The sequence below is a fragment of the Macrobrachium nipponense genome, chromosome 7, assembly GCF_015104395.2.
Source record: "Macrobrachium nipponense isolate FS-2020 chromosome 7, ASM1510439v2, whole genome shotgun sequence".
In the NCBI taxonomy this organism is placed as follows: Eukaryota; Metazoa; Arthropoda; class Malacostraca; order Decapoda; family Palaemonidae; genus Macrobrachium; species Macrobrachium nipponense.
Window position 1 is genome coordinate 37,681,973 of NC_061109.1, and position 13,467 is coordinate 37,695,439.

At 44.6% G+C, this 13,467-nt stretch overlaps 1 protein-coding gene across 2 annotated transcripts in view; it reads right to left on the reverse strand.

Annotated features, from left to right (window-relative positions):
- LOC135217290 (acetylcholine receptor subunit alpha-like) overlaps positions 1-13,467 on the reverse strand; it is a 770,770-nt gene that overhangs the window by 8,910 nt on the left and 748,393 nt on the right. The window contains exon 9 of one of the 2 annotated variants that reach the window (XM_064253041.1): positions 1,975-2,139. The exons of the other annotated variant lie outside the window; for it this stretch is intronic. Coding sequence (XP_064109111.1) covers positions 1,975-2,139 — 165 coding nt within the window. The remainder of the gene's footprint in view (positions 1-1,974; positions 2,140-13,467) is intronic. 2 annotated transcript variants of the gene reach the window in all.

The following is a 13,467-nucleotide window of genomic DNA, read 5'->3' on the forward strand; positions in this document are numbered from 1 at the left end:
TATAATAAAGATTGGATTTGCATGACTTGAGCTTTGGTGAAAGCTTTCTGCAAAAATGTAGAGAGAATACACAAGCTTAATGACAAGAGCATTTGGCTAACAAAACATACTAAATGCAAAGGACATGCACTAGGCAAAAAGATGCTGCAGCCAAGTGTCATGCGTGTTTATGAAGCAATATATATGAATTGAAAATTGTTCTATGATATCTTATGGTAGTGGTATATTCAGAACGAAGTTTGAATTCATAACATCGTAAACGAATGTGCAATACTAAACCTGCTAGATATTTTTTTCACGAAAATAGGGGTTCTTTCAAGTTAATGTCAGAATAATATTAGGCCTATTAAAACTGATTAAAATTGAGCATAACTATTAGACCACGTGTTAATAAATCCCCAAAACTGTCATTCATTATCAAAGAAGACACCATCCTGCATTAGACATGTAATATTCCTTATATATCCAGGTACTTGCTGTTAAACACTTCGAAGCTTTATTCTCAGTAAGGTATCCATAACTATCCTGGCACCTTGAGAGAAAGTACACTACTGAACGGTAGCAAGAGGTGACATGAAAAGAAATTAGGAAAACGCTAAAATCAGATTCAAAATTTCTTGAAAAAAACTGCCCTCCTTAAGACGGCTGGTCCTAGTCACTGTTTTCAATGAAAGACGCCCTCCTTAAGACTAATACTTGCAACAAAGTATTGGTTCTCAGTTGAAAATTGTTGACACTCTTTAAGACTGAAGAGTGTTTGAGCCAACACGGGTTCAACATGACTCCAAGAACGGGCGTTCCTAGACATTTTGGGGTCCGGGGGATACAGTCTCATTCTGGGTCCCTCTTATGGGATAGGAGGCAAGTGAGGCGAGCCAAAGCAGCAATTGTAGAATCATTTTAAAGGCACTTGTAAATGTAAATTTCAGAAATTTTATTTCTTAAAACTAGGTGTACATTGAATAATTGAAGATCTACTTAATCCAGTTAAACATAATGATAAATGGTAAAAATGAGGATAACAGTAATGTACTCTGATGGCGATATGATGTGGAGGGAGTTAAATGAATCAATATTGCTGGAAGGGACTCCATTATGTGAAGGATGGTAGATCTGAGTGAAGGGACTTAGAACAGAGTGAATGGAAGTACAACAAAGTTTGGGGTGGTAGAACAGAGAGAAAAGAAGTTAAAACAATGAAGGGAAGTAGAACAGAGTGAAAATACACGAGCGCAGCTCTATGCCACACTGGTTGCTGTGATCAATGGAGTAGACGTGTCCACTTCGGGTACAACTTCCTGGCCCATTTTCTTCTATACAGTCTACGTACATTTAAGCCAGACTTAGCTATATATTATCCATAAGTCTCTTCCTCTCCCACACATGACACTGACACCTCTTGCCCAAATCCCGCTACCCAGGGCTGGCCCAAGCACCCTTCAATGGGGCCACCTGCCTCCTGGGTTAAGCAGAAGGCCAGATTCATTGGATCATTTGAATGTGTATTATTTGGGCAAATGGGGCTATTATGGGGGCCATCAGAGGATAATTAGGACCCTTATAAGCAGTAATCAATTGCCTTAGATTGGCCCTGCCCTTACCCCAATCAAGGCTACCCATCCTCCTCCGATCCGTAAGAGAAGGTCTATAGTGGGCTCTACAATTGGGAGGGGGCCCTTGGAGAGCCCTATTTCTTTTACATAACATTTTTGTTACATTCTTGTTCACAAAATTGGAAATTGGGGCCCTTTAGTGGGCCCAAACTTTCGAGTCCAAATATAAATGGGGCCCGTGACCATTTTGGGGCCACTGGATTTAGTTTGTCCTGTCATAGCAGCAATGGTTAAGTTTTGCATTTGGGGGCGGGGGGCGATTTCAAACAGCAACCCCTCCCCTTCAGGAACGCCAATGTCCGAGAAAGAGAAGAAGAAGAAGAAAAAGAAGAAGAAGAGAGATAAATACGTCAATACTCACGGTGAGAAATCGTCCCTGGGGTCCCTCCCCAGCGGTGTGTCGTAGGGGAGATTGGGGTCGTTGTGTTTGTAAATGGGTTCGTCGAATTCCTGGCGGTAGAAATTCCCCCTCATCTCGTTGCCATTACACGTGTGGACCATAACCCTGTTGGATTCCATGAAAACGCTGACGAGAGAGAGAGAGAGAGAGAGAGAGAGAGAGAGGAAGAAGAGAGAGAGAGAGAAAAGGAGAGAGACGAGATTGAGAGAGCAGGAGAGATGAGAGAGGAGAGAGAGACCATATTAATAAATGGACGCTGGACACCACGAAAAATTTTTCAGAAAAAAATTTCTTTTTATAAATGAATGTCGTACATGTAAAATACAGCCCAGAACTGGACTGCTGAAGGAACTTTGAAGAAGGAATTAGTGTTATTTTGATGAGTGTATGAAAGTTCCCATGGGAAAGAAAGTAAATAAAAGATATGAATATATATATATATATATTATACTATATCTATATATATATATATATATATTATATATATATATATATATATATATATACTTTAGATATAATTTTTCCAGTTAAAAAACCAGCAAGGAAGTGCGTTATGATTCCTTGGAACTGAGACCCTATAAGGATATAAAAATGTTAAAATTCACATTTCATGTTGAGAAAAAAAAAAATCACTTACAATGAACAAATACAGATGTAAAAAGTCTCCTCTTTGTAAAAAAAAAAAAGTTCATTTATGTAGCATAATGTTGGCAAGACCAGTCATTGCACAGCAATTTAAAAAATTTATTGGAATAATCTTTACTCGTCAAAGCAGATAACCAAAACATGCAATAGCCATGCTTGCAACAAACTACGGGTTTACACATAAGCACAGATACTGCATCAGTAATAATAATAATAATAATAATAATAATAATAATAATAATAATAATAATAATAATAATATAGGTAAATTATATAAAAGCTGTCTGACGTTCATTTATTCCTGGACGTAATTGTACCCCTGGTTAAATTCGTCTTTTGATAATTAATAAGAAAGCACTGCCGAAACGCCATGGAAAATGTGCGCCGTTTCTAGGATCACACTTCTGCATGAGTCCTGGAGCTACTTCACCCTCTAGTTTTTTTCCAGATTCCTTTTCAGGGATCTTGGGATCGTGCCTAGTGTTCCTATGATTATGGGTACAATTTCCACTGGCATATCCCATATCCTTCTTATTTCTATTTTCAGGTCATGATACTTATCCATTTTTTCCCTTTCTTTCTCTTCAACTCCGGTATTGCGACATCAATGAGTGATACTTTCTTCTTGATTTTGTCGATCAACGTCACGTCTGGTCTATTTACAGTATCACCCTATCTGTTCTGATACCATAGTCCCCAGAGGATCTTTGCCTGATCGTTTTCTATCACTCCTTCAGGTTGGTGTTCGTACCACTTATTACTGCAAGGTAGCTGGTGTTTCTTGCACAGGCTCCAGTGGAGGGCTTTTGCTACTGAATCATGCCTCTTTTTGCAATGGTTCTGTGCAAGTGCCGGACATTCGCTTGCTATGTGGTTTATGGTTTCATTTTTCGTATTGCACTTCCTAAATATGGGAGAGATGTTATTTCCATCTATCGTTCTTTGGACATATCTGGTTCTTAGGGCCTGAACTAGTGCCGCTGTTATCATTCCTTCAGCTTCCTTCTTGAGCTCTCCCTTCAGTAGCCATTGCCATGTGTCATCGCTGGCTAGTTCTTTAGTCTGTCTCATGTATTGTCCGTGCATTGGTTGGTTATGCCATTCCTCTGTTCTATTTCTGGGTCTTCATCTACTTTTATCAGTCCTTCTTCTCTTGAAATCTTATGCCACTCGTCTTCTATTATTTTTATTATTATTATTATTATTATTATTATTATTATTATTATTATTATTATTATTATTATTAAAGGAGTTTCTCAATCTCTCGAGTGAGTTTACCATCCAAGGCGAACTTTGAACATCTACAAAGAAACTCATTCGTGAGATTGAATAACTGCAGTAATAATAATAATAATAAAAATAATAATAATAATAATAATAATAATAATAATAATAATAATAATAATAATAATAATAATAATAATAATAATAATAATAATAATAATAATAATAATAGCATGAGTTACTAAAATGGTGAAGAACTCCGCAGTTGTGGATTTCTTCAGCAACAACAACAAAAACAACAACAACAACAATAATAATAATAATAATAATAATAATAATAATAATAATAATAATAATAATAATAATAATAATTGCAGACGTTTTGTGGTTATAAAAATAAAAAAAGATATAAAATATAAAGCATCAGAGAAGACAAGAGCCAACTAAGGCCTATCAATACATTAGCATGTTCTTTACGACCTCTCCACCTTCACGGGCTGCTCTACTGAGCAAGAGCCCGTGCTTGCATAGAGCCAGCTTCATCAAAAACAACTCTCCACGACATAAGTGAAAGTGGGGAAAAGAGCAGGGAAAATATTTCTATATATATCTCAGATATTTAAAAGGGAAAAGGTGCTATTTTCCAACCAGTCTCTCTGAAGCCAAGAGGACGCCCACAGCCAACTCCTAACTTCTTTGAGAAAAGTGAAAGAAGAATCAAGGAAATTTGGAAAATTACTGAACATTTGGAAAGGTAAACTAAATGCGCATTCAGCCATCCATGAATTTTAAAAAAGGCAGAGAGTAAAAAGGCAAATTCTTAAGAGGGAGAGAAAAAAATTGTGTGACAGAGATTAACTCTAATGTCACTTGGGATGACCAAATCATGAATATACACTTTAATGCAATTTCTTTGGTAGTGTTTATATATATATATATATATATATATATATATATATATATATATATATATATATATATATATATGTATATACACACACACACACACACACACATTCTAAAATGGTCAAGAAAAAATTGAACAAACGGAGGGCAAGATCTTGTGCTTTTGCTCTAAGACAAGCAATTTCAAGCAATGGTGAACCACCTAGCACTCCATGTATGTGTATAATATATATACGTATGTATAAGTGTGTGTGAGTGTGTGTGTGTGTGTGTGTGTATTCCGAGGGCGTCCATGATCTAAACCCTCTCATTAATAAACGCATCATAATGCTACTGAATTCCAATGAATCCTTTACTCTAAAAAGAGACAAATGAATGCTTAATCAAACTCAGAATTAGAATGGTCTCGCTTCCACTTAATGCCTGGAACAAAAGCAAATAAAAGGATGAGAATTTGTTTTAAATGATTCCAAAGTCTAGCGTCCTGTTACTATATATTCAACTAAAAATCGAAAGGGCTGTTTTCTCTGTCCCAGTAGATTCACTACTTACAATCGCTGGGGGCTGGAAAGGAAACGAATCTCGGTTAAAAATGCCATTCAGGAATAGTCCCATACGAGTAAATGGGATTACATAAGTCTATATTTTCCCATAAATAATATATAGGCCTAGTGTTAAGCTATTACGCATGATGCTGAAAACGAAGTCGTAACTTTAGTAGTGTGTCAGAGAGATAATGAAGATTATTACTGGAAAAAAAGAGACTAAAGTTTCCTAAATAATATACTTCCCACGCACACAACAACAATTGGGAACCACCCTTCCATTAATACTGTAAAAGACATCACCTCTAACTTTACCGTGACAGATGAAGCCATCCTTCATTCAGGTGGTAATTTGAATTCATTGCCTCGTGAATGAATAAAACAACGGAGAGACAGACAGCGCAAATGATATTGTTCATTATTTAAACATAGCCTAATAAAGAATTAACCTCTGCACTCGTTGATATATATCATTCCATATGAATATCCATCCCGATTACATAGTTAATATGTTGATTCGTAACAGGCGGCCATATTCACAAGGGGCTTTAATCTGCGAAAAAAACTTTTAAAGGAGAGAGAGAGAGAGAGAGAGAGAGAGAGAGAGAGAGAGAGAGAGAGAGAGAGAGAGAGAGAGAGAGACGTATCCGGGATGGTAATATCCACCTGCCAATATAAGCCGTCAAGAGATGCTTCTCAATATTCAAAAGCCTCGACAACAATATGACGACCAGAATCTTCTTTTTCTTCATGTTTATCAACCAAACAGGCACCAACCATCTCTCCCATAGCCTTTCTAAAGGGAGCTCCTTTCACTCCTACCCGCGACACTCCTCACTCTCTTTCACTGGAGTGCCTGCGTCAAGTCCCCTTTTGATCTTCGCAAATGATTACGTTCTAGGTCGAAGATTGCACTGAATGGAAATACCGTAGACGCATAAAAGAACGCGCAACGTTGGAAAGCTTGCGTAGCAGTTGTATTATTAGGCATAATTGCAAATGGACCCGTATATGTAATGCATATAACTTATTTTCCATTCAACTACTACATTCTTAAAGAATATAACTTGTACGAATAGCAAGCGACCACAACTTCAAGCCAAGGCTGAAACACACTCACGAACTCGCCTATTGCGCCTCACGACATTGCTCTGTCTTCATACCTACACAGTTTAACACTCGACAGAAAAGATCTGAAAAATGACGAAATAATTTGGTAATGGAGACAAGAAACACTATTGCGTTAATTATACCTCAACTCATGGACAGATATCTATGAGTAATCTTGCAAGAATAATGGCACGTCAACTGCGTGTGTGCAACTAAAAATGCTGATACCGAATATAAAATTGGACTAAATTGCAAGTGCAGTTACGAGCCGATGGAATGCTACAAACACCCTTTAGTAAGACCTATATACTGCAAAACACGTGAGGTGCACTGGCGACACTACACCCGCACGGTGACAGTGCTAACGTGTCTCCGATCGAATTGGTTATTCGAAAGAAAATGTACTGCATACAGCCCTGACTCTCTCAAGGGCATAGGCCTATTTACATTCAGTCTATCTAATCTTCTTGGCACTAACGTGGTGCTGGATTAGGAGAATTATTCGAAGCCTTACCTAGACTTTCCGTGACATAGGACTATGTCTCTATAAATATTAATTTGTATATAGATTAGGCTAAGTCTGGGTTGTTCTTTCGTTATACGAAGGCTCACTTTCTTGAGACCAGACCTGAATGAATAGACTAACGTGACGTTGGAATGTGACAATGAGCAGCAATTGCTCAATGCAGATCAAACTTCCTCTCTCTCTCTCTCTCTCTCTCTCTCTCTCTCTCTCTCTAACACACACACACACACGAGCTTTTTTTTAAGGGCCTGTTCATATGAGGCGGAAACCACACGGATGCAAAAAGCGAACAGGGTCTCAATATACTGACGTTTTCCAGTTGTCAAGTTCCCCAATGACATTTCTTTGAAATTACATGAGAACAACATACCTTGATAGCTAAAATACATAATAAAATTATGAATCCTGAAACCGCAATAACTAATGTAACTGAAAAATAAGAAGAGACTTTTCCTGACTTTTCAAGCATATATGTATTAACATGTTCTATAACTTGCCAGTGTTTCAGATATCTAGCAGTACGCTAGACCGTCTTTTTTTTCTCCGTGTCCGGGGGCATTTTATTTTTCAAAGGTCATTTACGTGCCCATAAAATACGAGGAAGAATTCGCTATATTTATCTCAGGCAACTTTCACGCCACGTTTTTCAAAACCATGACACAGAGGGAGAAATATTTCCGAAGGCACGAGAGGCAGGAGTGTACGTGACCATCTCCGTAATGACGTCACGTGTCACGTGATGCAGCGTCTAGGTTGAATCTTTTACTTAGAGAGAGAGAGAGAGAGAGAGAGAGAGAGAGAGAGAGAGAATCTTTATAGAACAAGAAACCAATTCTTACATATTGTACAAATAGTCATTAATGAGAGAGAGAGAGAGAGAGAGAGAGAGAGAGAGAGAGAGAGAGAGAGAGAGAGAGATTCAAGCAACGTTTATACGATCCTCGTAGCATATAACTTATCCTTTCACAGATAAATTGTCCGTGTAGCAGCTAATCTATCTAGAGCGATTCTCCCACATATCTCGAAGACAGATACAGAGCCATTTAAAGAAGGACCGTCCTAATGGCTACTGAGATGGGTTGATTATTTAAAGCTAACTAATTACTTTCGCTTGAAATAACACGAAGAATCCTTGCGTCATCCGAAGTATATTAGATTCGAAAGTAGGGTGGGAGTAAAAACTCCGCAGTTCGGGGAAAGTATAGCTAGGAAAAATATAAATTACTTAAAATCTGTGATTTGTTCCGACGCCGTATAATTACCCCGAACTACTATCGAAGGAGACTTAATCTTTAGGAAGCGGGAATATCTAGGGAACGACGAGTCCCGTCAAAGGAAGAGGTCGGCCTCCTTTCGAAACGAACGAAGAAGGGGGAGGGGGGGAGACCCGCTCCGCCGGATTAGGGCGCAGGTGGGGAACCCCCCGCCAATTGGAACCGACCCCGACTGGAGGGGAGGGGGGGAATAACTCTCTATGTGTGTAAGGCAATAGTTTGTAAGCATATACTATCCCTCACATAAACTCACCTGATCATTGAGGAATCTTGTCAAGTACGTCGAAGGCCCAGTAGGGAGGAGGGAGGGGGGGAAAGGTAGGATACGGAGGATGGACATACTTCATACACACACACCCATTCATACGACAAATCCTCCCAGGCTAGACTAGACCCTCTGCTGGCCTGCCACCACCGGCTCGATCTCACAGGCGTCAAGAGACCTCCTTGTGCAATCCTTGAGGTAATGGGCCATAAAGGTGGTCTGCCTCTTCCACACCCCTGCTCAGAGGATCTGGCTGATGGCCAGGTTCTTGGCGAAAGACAGGGAGATGCCTATACCTCTGATGTCATAGGTCTTCGCGCCTTGATTGGGCGGGGGAGGGGGCGGGAGACCAACTCCAAAAACCGCTTGTTCACTACCGACAGGTTTTGAGTCTTGGCCACGAAGGATGGCATGAACCTGAAAGTTAGGTCCTTCCACCCCCTTGAGTGGGACACCTGGTAGGAAAGGCCATGAAGCTCCCCCACCCACTTGGAGGATGCTAAGGCCAAGAGGAGGAGTGTCTTGAGTGTGGGCTCCCTGTTTGTAATATCTTTGAGGGGTTTGAAGGGGGGTTTTTTCAGTGCATCCAGGATCCTGGTGACGTCCCAACGAGGAACTGCCAGGGACCTGAGGGTGCATGCCTGTTTGAAGCCCCTATTGAGCAGGGAGATGTCCTTGGAATTACCCAGGTCTACCCCTCTCTGATAAAAGACCTGGCTCAAAGCTGCCCTGACCCCTCTGATGGCTGTGATGGAGAGCCCCTTGTCCTCCCTCAGGTGGACTAGGAATTCCACGACATGGGGAATCTTGGTACGTAAGGGATCCAGGTTCTGTCCCTTGCACCAGGCCCCGAAGAGTTTCCACTTCGCCTGGTAAACTGCTGAGGAATCCAGACATGCGTGAGGCCACCTTACGCGAGAAGCCCCTCTTGCTTAAGAGGAGCTGGATAGCCTCCCCCCATGAAGGAAGAGTGGGGCTGCCTTAGAAGGTCCGGCCTTCAGGGGAGCTCCCAGGGGTCCTGGATGGACATCTCCCGTGGTGGCTTTGGAGGTCCGGAGTCGATTGAGGACCTGACTGAGGACCCCAAAGGGGAGGAACGCGTAGAGGTCTAGTCTGTCCCAAGGGTGCTGGAACGCATCTTCCCAAACTGCTGCATGGTCTGGGACCGGGGAGCAGAACACTGGGAGCTTGTGTCTGTCAGGAAGGGGGTCGCTATGTCTCTCAAGTTGGAGATTCGTTTCTCTGATGGGAACCCCCTGGCTCTTATCGTATCCACATCCATTCCCAAGTACACCATCCTGTTGGTGGGCTCCAGGTGCAACTTCCCCCAGTTCAGGATGATGCCTAGTCGAGCACAGAGGCCCAGGAGTTCGTCCCTCTGCTCCTTTAAGAGGTCCCTTGAGGAAGAAAGGAGTAGCCAATCGTCAAGGTACTGCAAGAGGTGCCTACCCTTCTTGTGGGCCCAGGCTGACACAAGGGGAGTACCCTTGTGAAGAACTGCAGCCTTGCACAGGCCAAAACAGAGGGCCCTGAACTGGTACGTCGTTCCCTCCTACCTTATGCGGAGGTACTTCCTGCTGGAGGGGTGGACTGGGATCTGGAAGTACATGTCCTTGAGGTCTAGGGACAGCATGTAGTCCCCTTCCCTCAAGGCCGCCAGCACAGAACGAGGGGTCTCCATCTTGAACTCTGTCTTGAGGACGTATGTGTGTAGGATGGACAGGTCAATTACTAGTCTGCAACCCCCCTGAAGCCTTTGCCACCAGAAATAGGCAGCTGAAGAACCCTCATTGGAGGGCTCCCTTCTCTAATAGAGACAGGACCTCCAGTTGAAGAGCCTCCCCCAGACCGAGGATCCAGGGACTGAACACCCCACTATCCTCCTCCCATCTCAGGGGTGGTTTCACGTCTAGGAAGGGGATCTGGTAGCCATCCCTGAGGACCTGGACAGTCCAGGGATTGGCCCCGAGATCCTCCCAGTCCTGCCAATGATTGGCGAGGCACCCCCCAACCCGAGGCATCAAGTCGGGTAGGAAGGCTCGCCTCCTTCCTTCTAGGGAAGCGGCCGCCTGTACCTCTACAAGAGGACGCGGGCCTGACTCTAAACAAGGATGAGGAGGACTTAGTGACTCAGGAGGAGGGCTGCTTTCTCTGAGGGTCCAAGCCTCCTGAAGACGGTTCCAAAATTCTCGAGGGGGCCCCTGCCCCCAGCCTGGGTCCTTGTCTCGGCTTCTGGGCTTCTAGGCTACTCCGTGAAGCTGGTTCTCTGCACGACGACGACGCCCTGTAGACAACGGAATCCTGGTTTGCCTTCCTCCATCGTTCTATGGCTTCCTTCATCAGACAACCAGGGAAAAGGGAGCATTCTGGAGGGCCTTCATCTCCCTATCCGGAAAGCCCCTAGGGAGGCGAGCAAGGACCATGCCTCTCCGCCTTAGGACCCAGTTAGTCCACTGGGTCAGCAACTGGGTGGTCAGGAAGCCCAGTGACTTGCCCCTGACAGTATCAACTCCTTGAAGGTGGCCAACTCGTTCTTATCTTGCAGATCATGTTCCGTTGCGAAGCTGGTGACTGCACCTGTCCAGTGGTCCAACCACAATACCACGTGGAGGGGGGTCCACACAGTGGATTCCACTGCCATGGCCTCCTGTTGAGAGGAGACGGGACCTGTCAACACCTTCTCTCCCGAACAGCCCGGAGAGAGGGCCATGAGAGGACCCTCTACTGACTTCGAAGCCAGGTACATGCCCTCTGGAGTGTACAACTTCTTTTGCCTGGCTTTGGCAGCCGGAAGGAGCTTCAGAGAGCCCAGGGTCCTCAGGGAATTTTTTGGGCCTGCCACTACTTCTTCCACCTGCGCAAGGGCTTCGGCCGAGTACGGAGCCTGGGGGAGGGACAGGGAAAGTTTAGACTCTTACCTTCCCCCCGAAGAGACGGTGTACCGCAGGGAGCCTCCTGGAGTCCGGGGGAGTGGGTGGCTTCGCCAACCCGTTCTTTGCATGGATCAACCTGAATACCCTACAGAATGCAGAGCCCTCGTCCATGGCACCTTGGACCTCTAGGAGGCTCTATAGACTGGCAAGAGCGATGGCATCCTCTTCAAAGTCCTCTCTCGACAAGGACGGCTTGGCCACAGGTTGCGAGGACAGGGGAGGGGAGGGCCTGCCTGAGCCGGAGGGGCTATCATGGGCCAACTTCCGGACGAGGAGAGGAACCCCGCCAGGGGAGCGCTGAGGCAAAACGCTCCGCTCCTCCTGTGTGGCGGGCAGGAACAGAGGTCCCAAACAGGACGGAGCCGGCTGGTTGGAGCGGGGGCCGCTGGGGCCACTGAAGCCAGCACGGTGGTGCCTCCGACGCAAGCTGTCCCAGTGATGGCCACTCCTGCTCTGACCCCTGCGGTCTCAGCTACGACCAGGAGATCTGGACCGACAATCCGGGGAGGAGGAGAAAGAACGACTTCGACTCCTCCCATAGTGTCTCCTCTTGGAGTGATAGCGCCTCCTCCACAACGACCTGTAGGAGGAACCCCCTGAAGACGATCTCTCTTCTGTCGAGACGCCTCTCCTCTTGTCTCTTCTGCAGTGGTTCCTGTTCCGGGGTGAGCGGGAGGAGAGGCTGGGGTGATTTGTATGGGAACGAATGGAGAGGTTCCTCCCCCTGGGAACTCCCTCTACTAGTGAAAGCCTCCATCCCACTAGGGGGGAAGGAGGGGCCCCAGAATGGGAACGCCTCCTCCCTCAGGGAGGACCTACCCGGTGTACGGGAAGTGCCCGACCACGGGCCAGGGGGAACCCAAGATGACTCCGTTGGCTCCTGCCGTCTACCTGGAAGCTCCCCCACCTCCAGCGAGGAGTGGAGCACTCCGCAGCTGGCAGCAAGTTATTGGCGGAGCACAGAGCAGCAACCAGTGCGTCCATGGACGGAGCACTCCACAGGCCACCATGTGTCCAGCACACTCCTGCAAAAAAGAGGAATTGTCTGACGGAACATTCTTCACCAATAAAACTGACTTCTCGGGCCCCGCCTTTTGTGGGGACCCGGCAACGGACTCATCTGGGAGGGGACAGGGGAACACTCCCGATGTTTCATCGGGGAATGCTGATGGAGAACAGGAGATGTAGAAGGACCTCCAGGCCCATGGCTAGTACTCCTACTCTGCAGTACCTCTGAGGAATTCTTCTTAGAAGGAGAGCAAGGCTTCTTCTTCCGCTTGGTTGAAGCAAGATCCCACTGATGCTCCGACCATGTGACACACTCTCCACACATGGCCTCATGTGAACAAGGGCGACCCCGACAATTGATGCACAAAGTGTGGGGATCTATCTTGATAGGAGACAGAAAAGCCCCACAGGCCCTGCCCTCGGGACCCGGGCAATGTTGCTGCGATGAAGACTCCATTACACCGAAAAGACCACACACACACATACACAAGGCAAACACACCACACACAGGGAAAGACAAAGGGAAACGGGCCAGTAATGGACGATGAGCCGAAGCGTGTAAATGCTACAGCGACCAGGAAAGGACTGCAGGCCGGGTCAGAGGTCGTGATCTTCAATCCTGGGGCACGTACCTGGCTGGGGGTCGGGAGGGAATAACCAGTTTTTTCTGGTCGGTACAGGATTGACATCCAGGATTCTCCTATGACGGTAGTTCAGGGGTAAGTATACAGCATTGGAACAAACAGTAGATTCACATCAACCGTGCATTTGATGCCTAGGCCCGTCCCTTACGACGCTCCTGATTGGCTGTTGATGAGCTATTATATACTGTGTATATATACACAGTATATAATATTTCTACATATATATATATATATATATATATAATATATATATGTATATATATATATATATATATATATATATATATATATATATATTATATATATATATGTGTGTGTGTGTGTGTGTGTGTGTGTGTGTGTGTATGTGTGTGCTGATGTGCGTGTTTGCGTAA